The sequence below is a fragment of the Peromyscus eremicus genome, chromosome 5 (genome assembly GCF_949786415.1).
Source record: "Peromyscus eremicus chromosome 5, PerEre_H2_v1, whole genome shotgun sequence".
Classification (NCBI taxonomy): Eukaryota; Metazoa; Chordata; class Mammalia; order Rodentia; family Cricetidae; genus Peromyscus; species Peromyscus eremicus.
This window is the reverse complement of record NC_081420.1, coordinates 54,849,864-54,869,340: the sequence shown is the minus strand read 5'-3', so window position 1 is coordinate 54,869,340 and position 19,477 is coordinate 54,849,864. Positions and strand designations below refer to the sequence as shown.

Below are 19,477 nucleotides of genomic sequence, written 5' to 3'. Positions count from 1 at the left end.
CTCACACTGCTTTCAAGAGCCAAACATGAGGTTCTCGCATCAGCAGCGAACGTCTTTCTGCAACAAATCTCTCTTTGGGACCCAGACCAAGGAGGTTCTTTCACTTCTCTCTAGGACTATGAGAGAAGTGAGCACTCCATATGCATGCACTCATGTGCACCTGCACACATATGTAAAGATGCACGTACACATATATTTTTAAAATAAGAATAATAAAAACAAAATTTTGTTTGGGATAGAGCCTCAGTTTAATGACTTTCCTTTTCTTAAGTGCAGGTACATTTTGCTTGAAAATAATCTAGAAAACTCTGGGAGGGCACAGAGTAGTGTGAAGGAAAACACAACTGGCCTCAGGCTGATGGCTACTGAAGCCAACTTGTGGATATTTATTATACTAACTTCTCAAATATTACAAGTTATTCAAACACCTCTATCAAATAAGTTTTCCTAAAATGTGCAGGTAATTTTGATTCACGAGCCATTAGCATCTCATTTCAGAGGATAGAAGCCACAAGGACTAACCTACATAAATTACACTGCTGTGTGTGCTTGGCTGTCCCCAACAACTTGGTAACAGCCACAGCCCTCACGGTACTTCCTTTCTCATCCCTAGATCTTTTATGTTGCTCCAAGAACTGGTCCTCTGCTCTAGGCAGGATTTCCTTGCTTCTAATTCTGCCGTGTTGTTCCTGGCTGAGACCACACAGCCTCTGCAGAGGTGGATCCGTGCTGCCAACCTCGGTGATCTGAGAACAAAGGAGGGCGAGTGAAGCTGTCTTCAGTACTTTATGTGGAAAGGGTAGTCCTTGTGATTTTCGGTTCTGAAAAACAGAATCACAAATTCAAAACAGAAATAAAGAACAGGCACTCTTAAAGGCAGCGTCTTAAGTGACAGAGTTGTGCTTTTCTAACTCTCTAGTATACAGATTAGTCATTGTCTTTATTCACTGGCCCAACCTTAAATAGGGGAAGAGTTACAGTACGGTTTAATTAACCTTGAATGTAACAGTAAGTATCTATTCAAGAACCAGTCACCCTGCTTGTGTATAGCTCCCTTTATCTTTAAAAGGAAGTAAAGGAGATGGACTTACGAGGGGAACGTGGCCAACCGGAGGTTCTTGTCTAGGCTGAGGAGTTCCTCCATATCTTTTTCTGTTAATTTAAAATCAAATACCTGGAACCAAAATCAAATGATCACAGGGAATTATATTAAACCCCATTTAATTGTCATGTGTGTTCCTTACAATGGACAGCGAGATGGGACAAAAATTCTTCCTTAGACACCTAGAACTTCCCCTGACATACAGCTGAGCCTCCCAAAATGCACTTGGATTTTCATCACTTGATGAGCACGGGCTTAGCCTCACTTACATTTAAGAAACCTTAGAAAGACGAGCTATATATTATTTTTACGTTATGGGGGTGAGGAACATGGGAAGAGTTTTAAAAAAAAGCAAAGTAATTTCGTCAATGACCTACCTCCTCCTTTCAAAAGGAAAAACCATTGTTCCCTCTGACCTCATCAACTAGGAAGCCAGTTGGTACTGACTTTAGCATCAAATCACACAAGAACTTTTTGAGTGACTTCATTTTCAAATAGTAATCTTACCTCTCCTGCCCTTGCCCCTCTAACCCACTTGAGGGCAATGATCAAATTCAGCAATAACTGTATCTCACAGTGACCACAGTTGACTGCAGCTAAGGGTCTGAATCCAAGGAGAATGAACAAAAGAACATCTAGTGGCTTCACCTTGCCCTAAGGGAGGGGAGTTGTTGGACCTCAGCCTCTACCCTAGGAAGATGGCTGTCCTTGGGTCTGGCCAAACCAGCCTCACAGTATATATGGGAATTGCAGGGAGGCAGCCTTAGTGCTGGAGTCGGGACCAAAGAGAGATATAAACAGTACCAGAAAAGATAGTAAATGGTACTCTGAGCTGTCATACAGAGCGTATTGAAAGCTTTTGGCTAGCTCAGAGGACAAGCCCACAGTCTACTGTCCTTGATTTTCTTCTTCTAGTTAAGCTCATGTACACAACTCCTGGCTCCTCCAGAACTGACTGACACTTTCTCTGGAGCCTCTCATAAACTGATACCATTCTCTGTCCTCAGCATCAGGTTCCATTTCTGCTGTGATTCTTGGTTAAATTTTAAAAGACTGTCTTCAAAAGTCTGCTCTCAATCAGCATTTTGTACATGTTGTAGATAATGAAAATGTCTAGCGGATTAGTTTTCACTGATCTTAAATGTCATTAGGCAAAAGTAGAAAACATAACACGGCAGCAGCGGACTAGTGGATATACCCTATATGGTCCAGCCTGGCTAGATGCTCATTAACGCTTATCCCTTCCCCCTGAGCACACACTGGGCATATCCAGCTTCTGCTGAGGGCCAGTGTGGCAGAATTATTGAATGGGAGGGAGGTGCTCGTTCTCAAAAGTGGTCTCTTACATGCTTCCCCATGAGCTCCTCTTACCCCTTTCCCCATCTTGGGTTGAATGGAGAAGATATCCAGCTTTGGTGGGTGCAGGGGTGGGGTGGGGCATAATAAGAGCTGTCCCAACTTACTATGTGAAAGGCTGACCACCAACACAGTTAGCTCATAGAAGAATACACCTCTGTTGGGTGAAGGCCATAGAGAGTTGTTTATTTGTTATACAAGTTAGTCAGCACTCCACTCTCTTAAGTCATGATATGAAACATTCTAAAATCAGAAAATGCCCACCTGGATATTCTCCCTAATCCGGCTTGGAGTGACAGATTTGGGAATCACTATCACGTTCCTTTGGATCTGAAATCGGATCAAAATCTGTAGGAAAGGAAGTTTTACATAGAAATAAAACAAATGGAACCAAGGCTGAGGCATTACGGCAGTTCAGTTTCATCATACAGTAAGAGCTTAAAAGTCTGGGTCATCTCAAAGGCCTTTAGAAATCAAACTGAATTGCTTTGTTAATTAATATATCTGTAGTGAATGCCATCAGCCCAAGGAGAAGTTCAGAGGACCCACCCACACCTTCACTAGAATCCCTCAGCATGGGCCCAGTTCCCCCAGTGATTAGGACATTTGGATAAGGCTGACTTTAATGACTATTCTCTCTCACACTGGTTGTCCACAAAGTTGGTGGGGTAGAAGTGACACTGGAGGGCATCCTCAGTGCTGACTGTAGAATATGAATATTTCATATGGCTTGACTGGATGGGAACATGGAAGCAACCAACGTACAGCTCCAAACTAGGAAGTTCTGGTGAACCAACTCATCCAGAGTAAACTGAGTCCTTTCTAGAAACTGACAAGGCTCAGGACTGTGAGGGAGGTAATAGAGAACTGTGATCTCAGTACATGACAATTCTTTCCACATACCTGAGCACAAGACTTCCGATGCTTCTTGGCAATCTTCTGAATGACAAGATCATCCATCAAGTCAACTCCCTGACTAGAGAGACACAGCAAAGGGTGCTGAGTCAGGAAAACAGTCAACACAAGTGCTTAAAAAATTTACTTTTCTCTAAGATTAAAAATTACTGCTGGTGCCTGGACCGGTCTACTCTGGTGACCAGCCTAGCAAATAACCTAGCTGTCATCATAGAGCCTTTGTCCAGTGACAGATGGAGGCAGATACAGAGATCCATGGCCAGGCACCAGGCTGAGCTCCGGGAATCCAATTGATGAGAGAGAGATACTGCAGGAAAGGCACGTTGAGATCATGACGAGAGGATGTGCAGAGATGATTGGCCACACTGGTGGAAGTCCATGAACTGTGGACTGGTGGCTGTGGAGCCCCCATGGGACTGTACTAGGCCCTCTGGACATGGAAGACGGTTGTTTGGCTTGAACTGTTTGGAGGGCACCCAGGCAGGGGGATCAGGAACTGTCCCTGGTCTATGGGCAGGCTTCTGGAGCCCGGTGCCTGCGGTGTGACACCTTGCACAGCTTTGGTGCAGTGGGAAGGGGCTTGGACCTGCCTAGGCTCAGTGTGCTGGGCTCTGCTGACTCCCCATGGGAGACCTCGATTTGGGGGATGTGGGGATGTGGGGTGGCTTGGGAAAGAGGGCTGGGGCGTGGGAGGAGGGAGGAGGGGGGGTCTATGGATAGCATGTGGAGTGAGTAGAAAATTTCTTAATAAAGAAAAATGAAAAAAAATTACTGCTGGGCGGTGGTGGCGCACACCTTTAATCGTAGCACTCAGGAGGCAGAGCCAGGCAGATCTCTGTGAGTTCGAGGCCAGCCTGGGCTACCAAGTGAGTTCTAGGAAAAGGCGCAAAGCTACACAGAAAAACTATGTCTCGAAAACCCCACCCCTCAAAAAAATTACTACTTATTTATTTTACTTGCTTATTACGTTTTATTTTTTTGAGGCAACTCACTTAGTAGACCTGGTTCCTCTTGCCTCTGCCTCTTGAGTGCTGGGATTGCTGGCAGGTGTCACCAGACCTGGGTGAGGTTTACTATTTTCTTGTAAAAACTTTTAGTATAAGACACTTTTAAGAGTATGACTGTATCCATAAAAAAAAAAAATCTATCCAGGCAAGGGTACTAGTGACTAAAATAAGTCATTGTATTTTATTTTAGACAGGGTGCCATGTCTGGCTTTGAGCTTGCTATGTAGCCCGAGAATGACTTTGAACTTCTGATCTTTCTGCCTCCTGTTCAAAGTGCTGGGGTCACAGGTGTGCACTGCCACATCTGGTTTACACAGTGCTAGGGAATCAAAGCCAGAAAATCATTTTTTATTACGCACTTAAGAGGTTTCAAGAATGGAACTAGTCACAGTACTCAACGTGTTTAGAAAGAACCAGACTGAGCGGGTGTTACTTGCCATAAGCCCCTCAGTAGTCTCTCTCTCAGAGACCTTTCTACACCAAGGCTCAGCTGTAAAACATACTCCAGACTTCTAGGAACTCCCCAGCTGCTATCAAGTCCAAATATGCACACCACATTTCACATGGAAAACACAGAGGTAAGAAAACAGAAGGAAGTCCAGCCTTCCCTGGCTTCCAAATAGTGTCCTGACACTCAGTTTGGGGGTAGGAATAGACTAAGAAGAGATGGCCTTTGCAGTCACATGACATCAGTGACAAGGAGTGGAAAGAAACCTAGTGCATTAGATAATGAAAGGGAATAAAGATGAGATGCTATGATAAGAACAATGCCCCAAATACAAAAAGGGGCTCATGGGAAGTTCCTGGAGGGCACAGCGCTACTGAGCTGAACATGACATCAGGGACAAGAAAAACACAGATTTTTAGTAAAAAAGAACAGTATATGCAAAGACTAGAAAGAATATTCTATTCAAGCAACCACCAGCAGTTTTATGTGATGGATATGCTGAAGATTTGCAGGAATGGGGAAAAGAGCGACCAGAGGAGGATGGAGCCAGGTCAGCTCCGCCACACAGGCTCAGGCAGAACAAAGTTAAAGTAGGAAACTGACGTGACTGTGTGCAATGAGATCACTTCAGCTAGCAGGTGAGAAACCCAAAGAAACGGGTGGATCTGCATAGAAGTTAGGGGGCTAAGAACCTTAAGGCATCTGTATTTCAGTAAGGTAGAGGTGATGACAGAAGAGATCAAGGGACAGAGTCCAGCTTCTCCTAGCATAAGTCATCCATCTTTGCATTAGATTGGAGTGGGGCTATGGGAAAGCCACAGTTCTGGCTTAGGTGGCTCAGTAGGGGCACAGTGCAAACTCCAGGTTCAGGGAAGAAGACATTCCTTTAGCGTTACCTAAAGACTCTGAGTTTTGTGACATGCCCCGAGAGACAGGTTAGGAGCTGACTGATAAACTACAGGGCAGATCAACAGAGGGTTCACTTCCGGCTGGGTCTGTCCCTTCAAAGCTGGTTACCTCCACAGGGAAGCCCAATCAAGGCAACCCTCCAGTTTGCGAAGGAGCTCCCCGCCTTCTCCCTGGGGCCTGAGAAGTGTGGGCAGCCCACTCTATACCTTCTCAGTGAAATTCCTCCAACTCTCAAATGAAACGGGAGGGGAGCATCTCGCATCTGTTAGCATTCAGATTAGCACAGTCTCTAACATGCCCTTACCTTGAGCCACCAAGAGGACGGTAAGCAGTCACAGACACATTTCTTCTATGGCAAAAATCAATCAGATTCTTCTGAGTAAGATACGGGTGGCATTCAATCTACAAACAGAACCACAGTGCACCAAAGTCATTCAGACAAGGAGCACACCGGGAAAGCACTGAAGAGAAGACATACTTGATATCTCCACCATCACTAGTTAGGTACAAGGCCTCTCTTAGTGTCTGGATGTCTCCACCTACAAATGAGTAGGTTGGGTCTCTGTCAGCTCCAAGATGTCAGATGCTATAAATGGTTCCAAGTCTACAGACTCTCTGACCCCTATGTCAGGCAGACATTCCTGTATCACCTGCTCAGTGAGGCTTTCTTCCATCATGCAGGGACAAGCCTGAGCAGTCTGAATCCGCTCCCTCCTACCCTATCTTTTTGTCATCAGGATTTGAGTTTCAAAGACAAGCCTTGAGAACAGTTATTTCTGCCGCCTCCATTTTCTCATGCACAACTCCAGGTTATAAACAGACTTAAAAATTAATGCTCACTTAGAGGGAACTGAAGGGAATTATGAACAGTGCCTTTGCTTTCAGGATCATGCCACATCAGTAAGATGAACTTCCAGGAAATCTCTGTTGACTGAGTGTTGATGTTACCTGCAACATGTACTTGTCATATGCAATTCTCCAATATCATGCATTCAACAAATAATGATTGAAAAACTTAGAATGCCCAGGTTTGGGGCTATACCTACAACCAAATTCAGACAAAAATTTCTACGGTCATTAAATCCTGCTGACAAATAGTAGCCAGTAAACATCAAAGTGTGAGGTTTTGGGTACTCTATGTGCTGCAGCAGAAATGTGAAGGGCAGGCGGGAGAAGAAGATTCGTTTCTCTACTCTGCCAGCCTGGGTGGAGACAGTGTCCTCTGCATGGGCTGGATGAACGAAAGGGGAGGGCTGCTTTCCTTTAATGAGGTGAAGGGGCTGAGAAGACTCTGCTCTTCTGAACACGCTTAGTCATCTGCCTCCAAACACATGCCAAGAATGGAGATCCATGTCACATTCTACCCACCCATGGCATCATCTACACATGAGCTATAAAGAAAGACACTTGTTCATTCAGCCAGTCACTTCTGCCTGTTACCTCATTTCAATTCTGACAGCAAATGCAGGCAAACATGTTATCTGTCTCATCCACCTCCACGTGGAGGAAAAAAGAGTAACAGTGTGTAAAACTTCTGACCATCTACCAGCTCACCTGGTTAGTTATTGGCTTGTACCTCAAACCAGGCTTATTCAAAAGTTTCTCAAGCTGTTCATGGTTAAAGTTTGACACCCCAAGGTACTTCACCAACCCCTCAATCACCAGCTCCTCCATGGCCTGAAAAGAGAAAGAAATATGCTGAGTAGACAAGCTGCTGTCTAGCTCCCTGACAAGCCATGTCCCTTAGTGACTTGCCAGAGTGGCCCAATACTTTAAAAGTATTTTACTTGAAGTTACAAATCCAGGTGGACAATATTATCTCCACCGGGACTGTTTTAAAGTTACATGAAATGATACACACAAAGCATTTGGCCACGGTTGGACCCTAGCAAGCATTCAGCCCATTTCAGCTGTTCTTACTCTTGTGCTCCGAGGTGATTGGCAGCAGTCCTCACCAGGGCTGACTCTGTTTTCTTTCCACCTAGATATTCATCCCGAGCTCGGTGATGGGTCAGCACTCTCGTTTCCTACTGCCACTATTCACATTTTAAGTAATTTGAGGGCAAAGCAATCTGAAAGTGGGCTGACCTCTGTCTGACAAGTGAACCCTGTACCTAGGCTTTCAGAAAACCCATGAGCTTCATGGCAGTGTGGAGTCAGGCGTAAGTCAGTCTTCAGTGACGGTGAAGACAGCAACCAGTGAATTAAGACTCTGCAATCAACACCATGGATGTTTAAACACCTGGTGTTTAACCCCAAATCTTTGAGTAGAAGCCCAAGCTGATAGGAAGGGCTGGACTATTAGAACCACTTTGTTTAGCTTCTTTCTGGTGAGTTTCCAAGTTTTACAGTTTTCCAGGAAGAGAGGATGTCAGTGTCCAGCCCAGGGACTTCTCCCTGTCTGTTCTGTCCCTCTGGTCTCTTTTTCTTTTTTCTTTTTTCTTTTTTTTTTTTTTTGAGCTGAGGATCGAACCCAGGGCCTTAGCAAGAGCTCTACCACTGGGCTAAATCCCCAACCCTCCTCTCGTCTCTCTAAGAGACTAAAGCATCCCTACAGTTTCACCCGTAATTCTCCCAGGAAAGGCTCCACATTGCATCTTCTGAGGTGAAACTCTTCCCTAAGCTTTGCCGATTTAAGCTTGTTCCAATGTGCGGATGGTCTCTTCCTCAAGTGTGCAGCAACAGTACTAGAGCTCAGTCAGAGTCCTGCTACTCTCTCTGCTCCTGCTTGGTCAACTTCACCGACTTCACGAGACTCTCAAGTCCACCACCTTCCTCATTTTTCTTGCTCACCACTTCTCTTTGAATGCTCCCCATTTTTCATCTGGACCCTGGACCCTGGCTTGACACTTGGTCATCTTCCCTCTAATTTTGTCCTTTTCCTACCCTTCCACTGTGAGCTTCGGAATGCTCCCAACATTATGTTTCTGTAACAATAAAAGAGAACCTACAGGAAGCAGGAGAGGACTGCCAGAGGCTAATGGGAACATGGGCTTTTTAATTTCCTTTTTTATACTCTGCATTTCCTGAATAAAAAAAAAGGTATTTTTAAATTTAAAAAAGAAACAGTTGAAGGAAAAAGAGAGATCTGTATTATTCCCTACACTAACCTAAGTTAAAGTCCGGTGTATCTTCAGTTTTTCAAGTATTCATCCATAATTCATGGTGTGTGTTAACTACTTTTCTTGTTGTTTTGACAAGATTATCAAAAAGGTAACTTAAGGAAGGGCTTATTTTTGGCTTACAGTTTAAAGGAACAGTTGGTCATCGTCATGGTGGGGAATCTTGGTAACAGAAGTGTGAGGCCTTGATCATACTGCATCCACAGTTAGGAAATGGACACAGGTGCCTGAGTACCCCCTCTTTTTAGTCAGTCCAGGATCCCAGTTCATGGAATGATTCGACCTATGTTCTGGGTGACTCCTTTGAGCCTTGTTTAATCCAATCTAGGAACTTCTTCAAAGACTTGCCTAAGGGTTTGACCCTTGACCTAGCTGATTCTAGATCATGCCAAGTTGACAATCAATATTTAACTATCATATACTGCAAACCACATTCTTGAAGTAGTACCTGGTACATTTTAACCCAGAAGCTTGAGAGATCTTGTGCAACTTTCATTGGGGTATCTGTGAGTAGGGGTGAAGTAGCCAGATGGCATGCTTCAACTTACCTCCCATGTGTCCAGAAAGCTGGTGTTACTGGGTATGACCATGCCATTGTAATCCAAAGGTACATCTTTTTCTCCAGGCTGTGAGAACCAGAAGATAAGGAGCTTATTGAGGCTTGTGGCATCCTCCATCAGGAGACTACTATGTAGGGAGAGAACGGAGATGTACAGAGTCTGTACCGGTGGATTTGCATCTTAGCTTCACCCCTGTCACTAAGTCCTCCTGGCCTGGCTGCGCCACTTCTTCCCTAGGCTCAGCTGCCACTTTCAGACCAAGGGTGAAGGGAAGGTGAGGCCAGTAAAATCCCATTATGAAACTTTCAAAAAGTTTAAAAATCCGATTCAGATTTTTAAAATCAGGAGCAATGGAGCTTCCTTCATGTCTTAATATATTCAACTTTCTCCCAGCAATATTATTAGGCCCTTCACTCTTCTTCTAAGACTTCCCATCAAGATGAGTGATAGCCAAGTGAGAATAAAAAGGCAGGATATAAAGGGAAGAGGAAGACACACTAGAGGTAATGACAAAACACAATGTTTTGCTTCCAAGCTCTCTCCCATGCTGACATTTGTCTGAGTCTTTGTAGGAATCTAGACACAAATTGAGTGGTACCTTGAAACCCATGGGCCAATGTATGAGGTAGAGGTCCAGGTAATCCAAGTTTAAGGCCTTCAGGGTATTGGTGCATGCTGTTTTCACCAAAGACTTCTTGTGGTATGTGCACCAGAGCTACAGAAGAGGAGGGAGACTATTGTTATAAGGCCACAATCTAAAACCAACAGGTCATACACTCATTGCTCCCTGCCACAAACTTGAATCTGACAACATAACACAGCATGTTCTGCAGGAAAATAGTGATGTTATCCTTAGAAAAGGATTATCCTTTCCCACAGCAGGAAGTCTTCCCTACTTAAGGGAGGTTCAGGGCAACATAGGAAGGGATTTAATGGGATGCTGCTAGCCTACCTGAAGGTTCAGTGAGAAATTGATAAACCAGCTTGCCTCCATCTTGGGCTTGAAAGCCAACTCATAATAAAGACAAACTAGGCTCATTCTTGTTTATGATTAAATCTGTTTCTCAAGGAATGGGCTATGCCCCACATGTACCCTTAACTACAAATGGTTCTGTATTGCTTGTTCCAGGAAACGGCAACCATGCTTTGTTTCAGGAGGTTGTTGTGATTACCTTGTAACCATGTCTTTGTTTCAGGAGGTTGTTAAGACCAACTTGTTATGCTTATGCTCTGCTTCTGTAACCTTGCCTATTTGCCTGCCAAATCCATGTGGAAAAACCCTACTCTGGAAATATAAAAACCCTTATCTTACCCAGGTCCAATGCTGATCTCTTGAACCCTACCTTTAGGGACTGCCCATGTGCACAAATAAAAAAGGCTTTAAAAATTAATTTGGCCATGATTTGGATCACTGGTATTTCCGGTCACATCTATGGGATTAACAAGACTTTGTCTCAAGGGAATTGGGTAGAATGTTAGGGCAGGCCATTGACATCCTCCTCTGGCTTCCTCACATGAACATTGGCACACACATGAACATATATCACTCATACCAAACAGACACACACTGACATACATACAAATACCCATACCACACCCACACCCCCCCGCCACACACACATGCCAAAGAGGGGGAGGGAGAAAGGGAAGATAAAGAAATCCAAATTAGAGGTAAACACATTACATTATTAATAATAATTTCCCATTGTAAATAAATAAGTAATGCCCTCAACTTTATTTACAGTTCAGTGATTCTTCCAAATTTTCAGAATGATCAGCCCACTTTCACTGCTGACTACCACCCACTTGAAAGCAATATGCACTTTGATTATGGAGACTTCAAAATCCATAGTTCCTCATCCCTCTGCTTGAAGGTTCAGAGGAAAATCTCCCTCCTTAGCAAGCACACCCCAACTTGTCTGCATTCCTCCGTCTGCTCTAGCTTACACAACAGTGAGGAGCAACAGAAGTCAATCACTTTAAGTACAGCAGAAAGGTCAGTCTACAGAAGCAACACGACTGAAATGAAGAACTATGAATGTGAGATCTTAAACTCGTCATGAGTTCAACCAATTCAAACGCTCATTTTAAAAATGCTGACCTTGGGACCCTGACCCTGTGCTCACTAACAACCTGGGCAGAGCTCCTAAACCATAGCTGGAACTTAAACATGTGACAATTGTCTGGTATTAACAATCTGGATCAAGGGTTAAAACATATTTTAAAAAGCAGTTTCTTTTTTTCCCCCCTTTAAGACAGCATCTCACTATGTAGTTCTGGCTGTCCCGGAACTCACTATATAGACCAGGCTGGCCTCAAACTCACAGAGATCTGCCTGCCTGTGCTGGGATTAAAGGTGTGTGCTACTATGCCTGGTCAAAAAACAAAAAACAAACAAAGAAAAGAAAGAAAGAAAGAAAAAGAAAAAAACAGCTTTTTTTTTTTTTTTTTTGCGCCTTTCCTGGAACTCACTTGGTAGCCCAGGCTGGCCTCGAACTCACAGAGATCCGCCTGGCTCTGCCTCCCGAGTGCTGGGATTAAAGGCGTGCGCCACCACCGCCCGGCTGAAAGCAGCTTTGAAGTCTTGGTTTAACCTTATGTTTTCTATAGAGCTTACTTTCTAACCCTCTTTCATGTCTACTTCTTCTTTCTCACTAGGCCAGGACAGACATTCATCATCTCCCATCTGCACCGTTAATATATCCTGTTTAAAGTGCACATTCCTCCCGTCCTATGCACCTGTCTCATTCACATGTAAAACTACCTGATTTAGAAACAGTGTTTGTTCTCAACCCCGAAGTTTCAAGGAAAAGTACAAGCTTCTTACACACCAGGACTTCAATGATTTGAACCCTGTCCATTTCTCCAGCCTCCCTCTGCTTCCTGGGGACTCCTACATCTGCTGTGTTCATGCACAGCTTGTGTTCCATTTATGATTTACTTCCTGTTTGTGAAGCTATCCTGACAGTGTCAAGTCAATTTCTTAGTGTGGATTTTGCAATGTGCACTTTACCCATCACTAGCAGGTGATTCCAAGTGTAGGCACGTCTGTGTAGACAAGAGTTCACAAAGGCTAGAACTTGATCCTGTTCATCACAGACACAAAGCTGTCATCACTCAACCATGTTTTGTGTGCATGAATGCATTGTTGATTGTCAGTGTCTCTACATATACATTTGAACAGCTGAATTAAAAAAGGGGGGGGGAGTCTTAAGCAAATCTACACATAACGTAACTTCACATGCACATGAAGCTGTAGAAGACCTTGTTGGTTATGAATCAATTGTAAACCAATGACACCAATTCCCATAAGGAAACTGAAAAATCCTCTAGGCTAGGTTATTCCAGCTTTCCCAGTGTCCATCACTGCAGGGGCTGAGACCCTGCTGTCCCTGCAACTGAGAAACCTTACCTTACTGACCACAAACAGATCCTCTCTTTTCACCACGCCCTCCTGGATCTTGGCATTGATTCCCATTCCAACTTCACTCTCATTGTGGTATAAGTAAGCACAGTCAAAATGCCGGTACCCCAAGTTGATTGCCACCTTCACCGCATCGGCCACTTCTCCTGGAGAGGCCTGAAATACAATCAAACACAAGTATCCCTTCTATCATCAGGGGAAACCAACTCCGCGTCTCCCTTGTCACCTGGGAAAGTAGAACCAAGTAATACATAAACACCCAAATCATTGAAACAGTACTAATGTCAGCCAAACCTCAAGTTAGGGGATGTCAGAGTCAGAATATGGTTAATAGTCAGTCTGGCTCTGTTACTCATTCAGGGAAAGACCACAGGCATGTGCAGCTCCTGCAGAGGACTGAGCTGTATGTCATGCTCCTGAACGATTACTGAATAAACAACAAATAGCCAGGGCATGAAGCAGACTGAGATCTAACACTCAGGAATTTTGAACCAACTGTATCGGTAAAACAAGTGTTTATTCTTACAAAAGGTGCCCATCAGATACCCGCATATACAGAACTTTAATGATACACGGTATGCATGTCCATTAAATCTGAGACTAGCCCAAGCTAGTTTTGAATTTGAGCTCCTCCTTGCTTTGTTCTACAGTTTACTTAATTATTATATCAAAGCAACAAACATATCCAGCATAGCTCCATTATTTAAGACCGCCAGTCAATGTCACGTTGTGCTATGGCTTTCCAGTGCCTTCCACATTTTTGGAAATTCATACCCTTTAGGAGATACAAATTAATTTTTTAATTGTGTTGGGAAATTGATGCCTTTTTTCTTTTTTAAAAATTTTAATTACAAGTAGTTATTAATTATACTAAAATATAATGGTGTATTTGTTTTCATTTAACAAATCGCAGGTTCAGAGCAATTCAAAATTAATAACTGAAGTATCCATCTTCAGTTATAGAAAATAAAAATAAGAATGCTGTCAATGAGCTAGCATGTGAAAACATGATAAGTAAAATCAACAGAAAATAGGTATTTGAAGAATCTGAAATAGAGAAACTTCGGAGAGATCTCTTGATTTTGTCTCCAGTTACTGACGCTTCTTCCACGTCAACCTTTACTATAAAGCACCAAAGAGCACGCAAATCACCAAATTCCCACCCTTTTACAAAAAATTCCAAAGAAACATTTATTTTAAAAACCCTTTCTATACAGATTTTTTATTTAATTTTTTTCATACAATATATTTTTATTATGTTTTCCTGCTCCCAGATCTTCCCCACCTCTCCACCCACCCAACTTCATGTTCATTCTCCCTCTATTTAAAACGTGTTTTAACCAACATATAATATCTACGGCACACACTGTGCAACCACTAGCAAATATCTGTTCTGTCACGAAGTGGAAGCCAGACAGAAAGATTAAACTTACATTAGTGCAATTATTTATTTATTTATTTTTTCTTTTCTTTTGGCTATTTTAGCATGCAAAGTAGCATGTTTCATGGTGGCCGTTTCATACACACTTGGCTTTGGTGTGCAAAGAGGATTAGTGCTACAGGCACAAATGAGTCTTTGGAGGCTGGGGGTCCGTGACTATGTGGCACAGGGTCCGATTAAAGTTTAGCCTGACTGCTTTTCAACCTGGCCGGGCGCAGATGTTTTAGGACCTTGTAACAGTTGTTTCGCAAATATCTCTCCAGGCAGGACCTTGATCAGAGACCGGTTGTGGAAGAAGTCACCCCGCAACCCTGACCGCTCTTGAGCAAGTATTCATCAAGCTCGAGCCCCTTTAATCAGCCCGACCGCAGACCGAAGAGCACCCCTCACCTTCCAGGTGCCCAAGCCCACTATAGGGATGTTTTCCATGGCTCCCCTTGGCCCACTGGCTCAGCCTTCAAACCGGCACTGGAGGGGTCAGGAAGCGGCCGCCGGCGCCCAGATTGGTAGACAGTCCAGGCAGGGTAGTGCTGTGATTGGCAAGAGTTCTGGCACTCTAGTTGGCTGGTGAGAGGACCAAAGGTTCTCTGATTGGCTGGTAGCACAGTCCATCTTACAGAGGATTGAGCAACTGGGTTTGGTTGTGCATTTCACCTCTCATAAATCCTCTGGAATCCTAGGAGTCCTGTCTCCTAGCAACCTGGCTAAAGCCCAAGTCTAAAGCTTGGTATTTCGATGAAGCAGGCTGGTGTACAGATTTATTTCCTGGACATCACATGCTTTAGGCTGATGTTCACTCTTAGTATACTGGAAAACAATCGGTTTGGGTAGAGTTTGAGGAGAGTTTGTTACTATGATTGTTTTAAAACTATTTTTAGACAAAAATATCACCTGTGAACAAGGAGAATTTTGTTTCTTCCTTCTTAATATGTAAATGCTTTATTTCCCCTCTTTGCCTACTTATTTTAGCTCGTCTTTCCAGTGTTGAAAAAGAGAAGTAAGAAAGTCATTAGCATGTTCCTAATAGTGGAAAATATGATATGAATATGATTTTCCCAGGGTGTATCTCACAGTGTTAGAAAAAAAAAATCTCTTTCTGGAAGATTTTTGACATCCTGCTTCTAATGGTCTCTTTGACAAATGCATTTATATGCTCTGGTGCAACTTGCCACTTCAGTATGTGTTGGTCTTGTGACAGCATCCTGCTACTAAATCTTTAACAAGTATGGAATCAACTGTAATTACTTTATTCTCAAGAGTTGTCTTCTGTGGCGTTTGCTTATTATAGTTGTTGTCTTGGTGATTTGTTTCCTGTAAGATACACTGCAATAGTGTGTGTTCGGGAGATGAGACTAGGAAAGTGAAAACAGTGTGGCCTGCAATAGAAAAGTTGCAAGGATAAAATTAGGGCAAAATTAAATTCGATGGAGCTTGAGAAATAAATAAGCTATGAGTTGAGAATAATAATTAGTATAAGATTTCAAGATAGGCAGCACTGGTGAATAGAAACAGTGATTACACTGTTTGATTTAAAGATTTTCTACATAGAATATATTATCAAAGGAGAAAGAAGAATTGGCCGGCCTGCACTGAGATTTTACTTTTAAAAATGTGTTTCTGAACTGAAGAGAATGCTCAGCAATTCAGAATGCTTGTTGCTTGAACATTAGGATTGGAGTTTCGATGCCATAACCCAGGTAATAAACCAGGTGTGCCCATGAATCCTGCCCATAACTGTAATAACAATTAATAAGAAAGGAGACCATGAACTTGAAGGAGAGCAAGGAGTATGGAGGCAGGTTTTGAGGAAGGAAAAGGAAGGGCTATATGCAATTATAATTGCAAAAAAAAAATGATGGTATTACCACAAGAGAATCCCTCAAGCGTGTGCCTAGAGGAGCATCTCCTGGGTGGTTTTGGGTATTACTGAGGTGACAGTGATCCTAATACCACAAGCTGAATCAGACAGAAGGAACCAAATAAGCAAAAGAGGAAGGTAAATAGCGATTCTAAAAATATCAGCATTATTAAAATAATTACAATAATTTGAGGACTTGCCGTATAATAGTGCTAGAATTTTGTACCCTTTATTTTGTTTGTTAATAATTTGGCAGAATTCAACAATGTTACCTTGTGACTAGGATCACCAACTTAAGCCAGCGATTTGTCTTTTCCTCTTTGTCCATTGCTATATTATATATCATATCTGTTCATTAGTTTGATTTTTGCAAGTGCTCATGGCAGACAGTCTGTGGATGTGGAAAATCCTATATCTTTTCCATATCTCTTAATGACTACTTTATTTATTTGAATCTTGTAAACTTTGCAAAGTTAAGCCGTACTTAAGTTTGTAAGACAACTTTTTAAAATAGGTTTTGATCCTAAAAATATTTTGCAAATTAATATGGAAGTAGCTATTTGCAAGAGAATGTGTTTTCAGATGTCAGATGTCAACCATTACTAATACTGTATGTGATAGGCTTTTATTACTCATAGCCACACTTACAATTTTATTTCATGTAACTACAGAAATATTCTTCTTTCTTTGAATAGTTTCTATCATTTCATAACAGCTTAGTTTGATCTAGTGATACCTTCTTTTTTAATGGTCATGTCAAATTTCTTAGGTAATAATTTGGGAGAATATAATATAAATGCTTATAGATATAAATACTTGAAAAAAGTACAAGTATCCTTTACAAGAAACTATTGAGCCCTCAGATTTTGATGAGGTAGTTTGGTGATATATTGTGTACCCTAATAAAATTTGCCTGAAGATCTGAGAAGAATAAGCCACTAGATTAAACATAGAGGCCAGGCAGCAGTGGCACACACCTTTAATGATAGCACGTGGGAGGCAGAGATCCGTCTGGATCTCTGTGAGTTCAAAGCCACCCTGGACTACATGAAATTGACTCAGTCTAGGAGAGAAAACAGAGCCAGGCAGTGGTGGCACACACCTTTAATCCTAGTACTGGGAAGCACACACACCTTTAATCCCAGGAAGTGATGGCTGGGTGGAGAAAGGTATGTAAGGCATGAGGAGACAGGAGCTAAAGACTTTTCCACAGAAGCGTTCCTTTCAGTTAGAGGCTTTTTTGGCTGGAGCCTTTTGGGTGAAGACTCAGAGGATTTTAGTCAGAGGTTCGTGGAGTTGGTGAGGTAAGATGTGGCAGTGGCTTATTCCTTTGTCTCTCTGATCTTTCAGCATTTACTCCAATATCTGGCTCAGGGATTTTTTTTTTTTTAATTAAAAGACCATTTAGTAATTTGTGTTACAGGTAGTTAATGTTAAGACACTGAAAACCTTGACCATGTATTCATAACAGAGTGGAGACCAATATATAACATACATACACCTAATGCAAGACATACATGCATATGTATATGTGTATGAATATACTTATATCTGCACAATTATCTATTCAATCAATATAAACTTAACAGTGGGAAATAGTGCAATAATGACTGAGATAATTATGAAATATTTGGATGCTATGAGATTAATTTTACACATATATTTTAATAGACACCATTTTAGAAATCATATTTTATTCTTGATTATTTATAGATGATAGAAAATTCACCAAATGTAAGCCACAAGTTGATAAATACATAAGGGGTACTTCATCTGAACTTTGGAAATATTTTGTAATGATCCTCTATGTTTAAAAAACACAACTGAGGACAAATAAGTAGTTGTATAATAATAATAATAATAATAATAATAATAATAATAATAATAATAATAGTCCATCATAAGACACACAGACTTTATAAGTTGGTTCTTCCTGCCCCCTGGTGGTCATTCATCAAAATGCAGATATGTGAGTATGTATTAATGTTTATTGGGGTGTGTATAAATACACATATAAAATGTATATATAATATGTAAGTGTATATGTAGAAATACATATATTTATACACACACACCTTACTCCCTTACACAGGGTATAAAGTTCTTCCCAGATACTTTAGTTGCCAAATAAAAAGCTCAGTGCCAGGTGTACCATACCTTGTGTTGGTGTGGAGGTCCCAGAGACCTCAAAAACATTACAGGCCATTGACACTGATCTTGATTGCACACCAGAACTTGATGGAATGATTCTATTGTCGAAGACAGCACATATTCTAGTCACAGGATACAGAGAAATCAAGTTGGTACTGATACTTCTTCTGGGCTGTCTAGCTTTTATAGTACCAGAAGGTGCTGTGTGGGCTGATGTAGGGAAAAAAAGAACCATCAACAGTTTATCTAGCTGTAAAATTTGGAGGTAGAATAATGTTCTGCATGGCAAGATATGTCCCTGGACATGCACAGACATTATGGAGGTAATCAGCTACATTCTGATTGGACATGAGGCTCATTCCATGGGGTTAAATGTGTGACTGGCACTGTAAATCTAGGTGAGAACTCATGATCATGGAACTCACAAGCCACAGGGTGAATCTACTAGTATTGTCTTGTTAAATATATAGCATCAAACTATCCTCTGAAATTGTATCTATATGCCATTGATTAGTGCAGCTCTCACATTTTGCCAGAGAAGTTTCTTGTCAGTAGAGCGAAATGAATACAGAAAGTCACAATTGGTCAATGTATAGATAGTAAATGTTGTGGGGTGTTCCTCCACAGATGAAATGTCTAGAACACATGTCTCATCACAAGACTCAGGGGTCACTCCAGAAAAGGTAGGGTGGAATGATTGTAAGAGCTAGAATTTGGAGAGAATTGAAGCTACATAATGTTTTCTGCACATGGTAGTACCATGAATTTATGGCAGCTGTGGTTGCCTGCAGAGTACCTAAACAAGAGCAAACCAGTTGAGCCTCAGTATGTAAGGGGAAGTGTCTTGAGCCCCCACCACACTAGCTACTGAGCGATTGTCAGATGGCAGCTTCTGGAGGAAGGACAGTTGGGGATTTTTTTAAAGGATTTGGTCTCTAGTAAGTCCACCATAATCAAGTGAATGGCCCCATAGCCATGATTGCATGGATGTATGAACAGGTCAAATTGGACTTGATTAGTGAGGAGGAGGAGCTGGGAGTGGAGCAGGAGTGGGGAATGGGTCTGGGAGAAGTTAGAGGTGTGAAAATTGATAAATTTGTGTATTTAATATAAACATTTAGAAACTTAACAAATGTACACAGTCTAAAATTTGTGTATTAATAATTTAGTCGTAACATACACCT

General features: G+C 42.0%; 1 protein-coding gene across 1 annotated transcript; it reads right to left on the bottom strand.

Moving 5' to 3' along the window:
• Positions 1–350: 350 nt before the first annotated feature.
• Akr1e2 (aldo-keto reductase family 1 member E2) lies at positions 351–14,810 on the bottom strand. Its single transcript, XM_059263446.1, has 10 exons — positions 14,675–14,810; positions 12,832–12,999; positions 10,018–10,134; positions 9,408–9,485; positions 7,292–7,414; positions 6,042–6,139; positions 3,362–3,434; positions 2,723–2,806; positions 1,092–1,174; positions 351–821 (listed from the first exon to the last, which is right to left on the bottom strand). Exons 1-10 carry the CDS (start codon positions 14,711–14,713, stop codon positions 779–781), a joined length of 906 nt encoding a protein of 301 aa, XP_059119429.1. The 5' UTR covers positions 14,714–14,810; the 3' UTR covers positions 351–778.
• Between the last annotated feature and the right edge of the window lie 4,667 nt (positions 14,811–19,477).

What these genes read in the sequence shown, in the direction of transcription:
- Akr1e2 (XM_059263446.1), bottom strand. Translation starts at nt 14,713, where the DNA reads ATGGAAAACATCCCTATAGTGGGCTTGGGCACCTGGAAG. An exon ending in TGGGCTTGGGCACCTGGAAG is followed by an intron (nt 13,000 to 14,674) that starts GTGAGGGGTGCT and finishes ATTGTATTTCAG; the next exon opens with GCCTCTCCAGGAGAAGTGGC. An exon ending in GGATTAGGGAGAATATCCAG is followed by an intron (nt 1,175 to 2,722) that starts GTGGGCATTTTC and finishes TTTTGGTTCCAG; the next exon opens with GTATTTGATTTTAAATTAAC.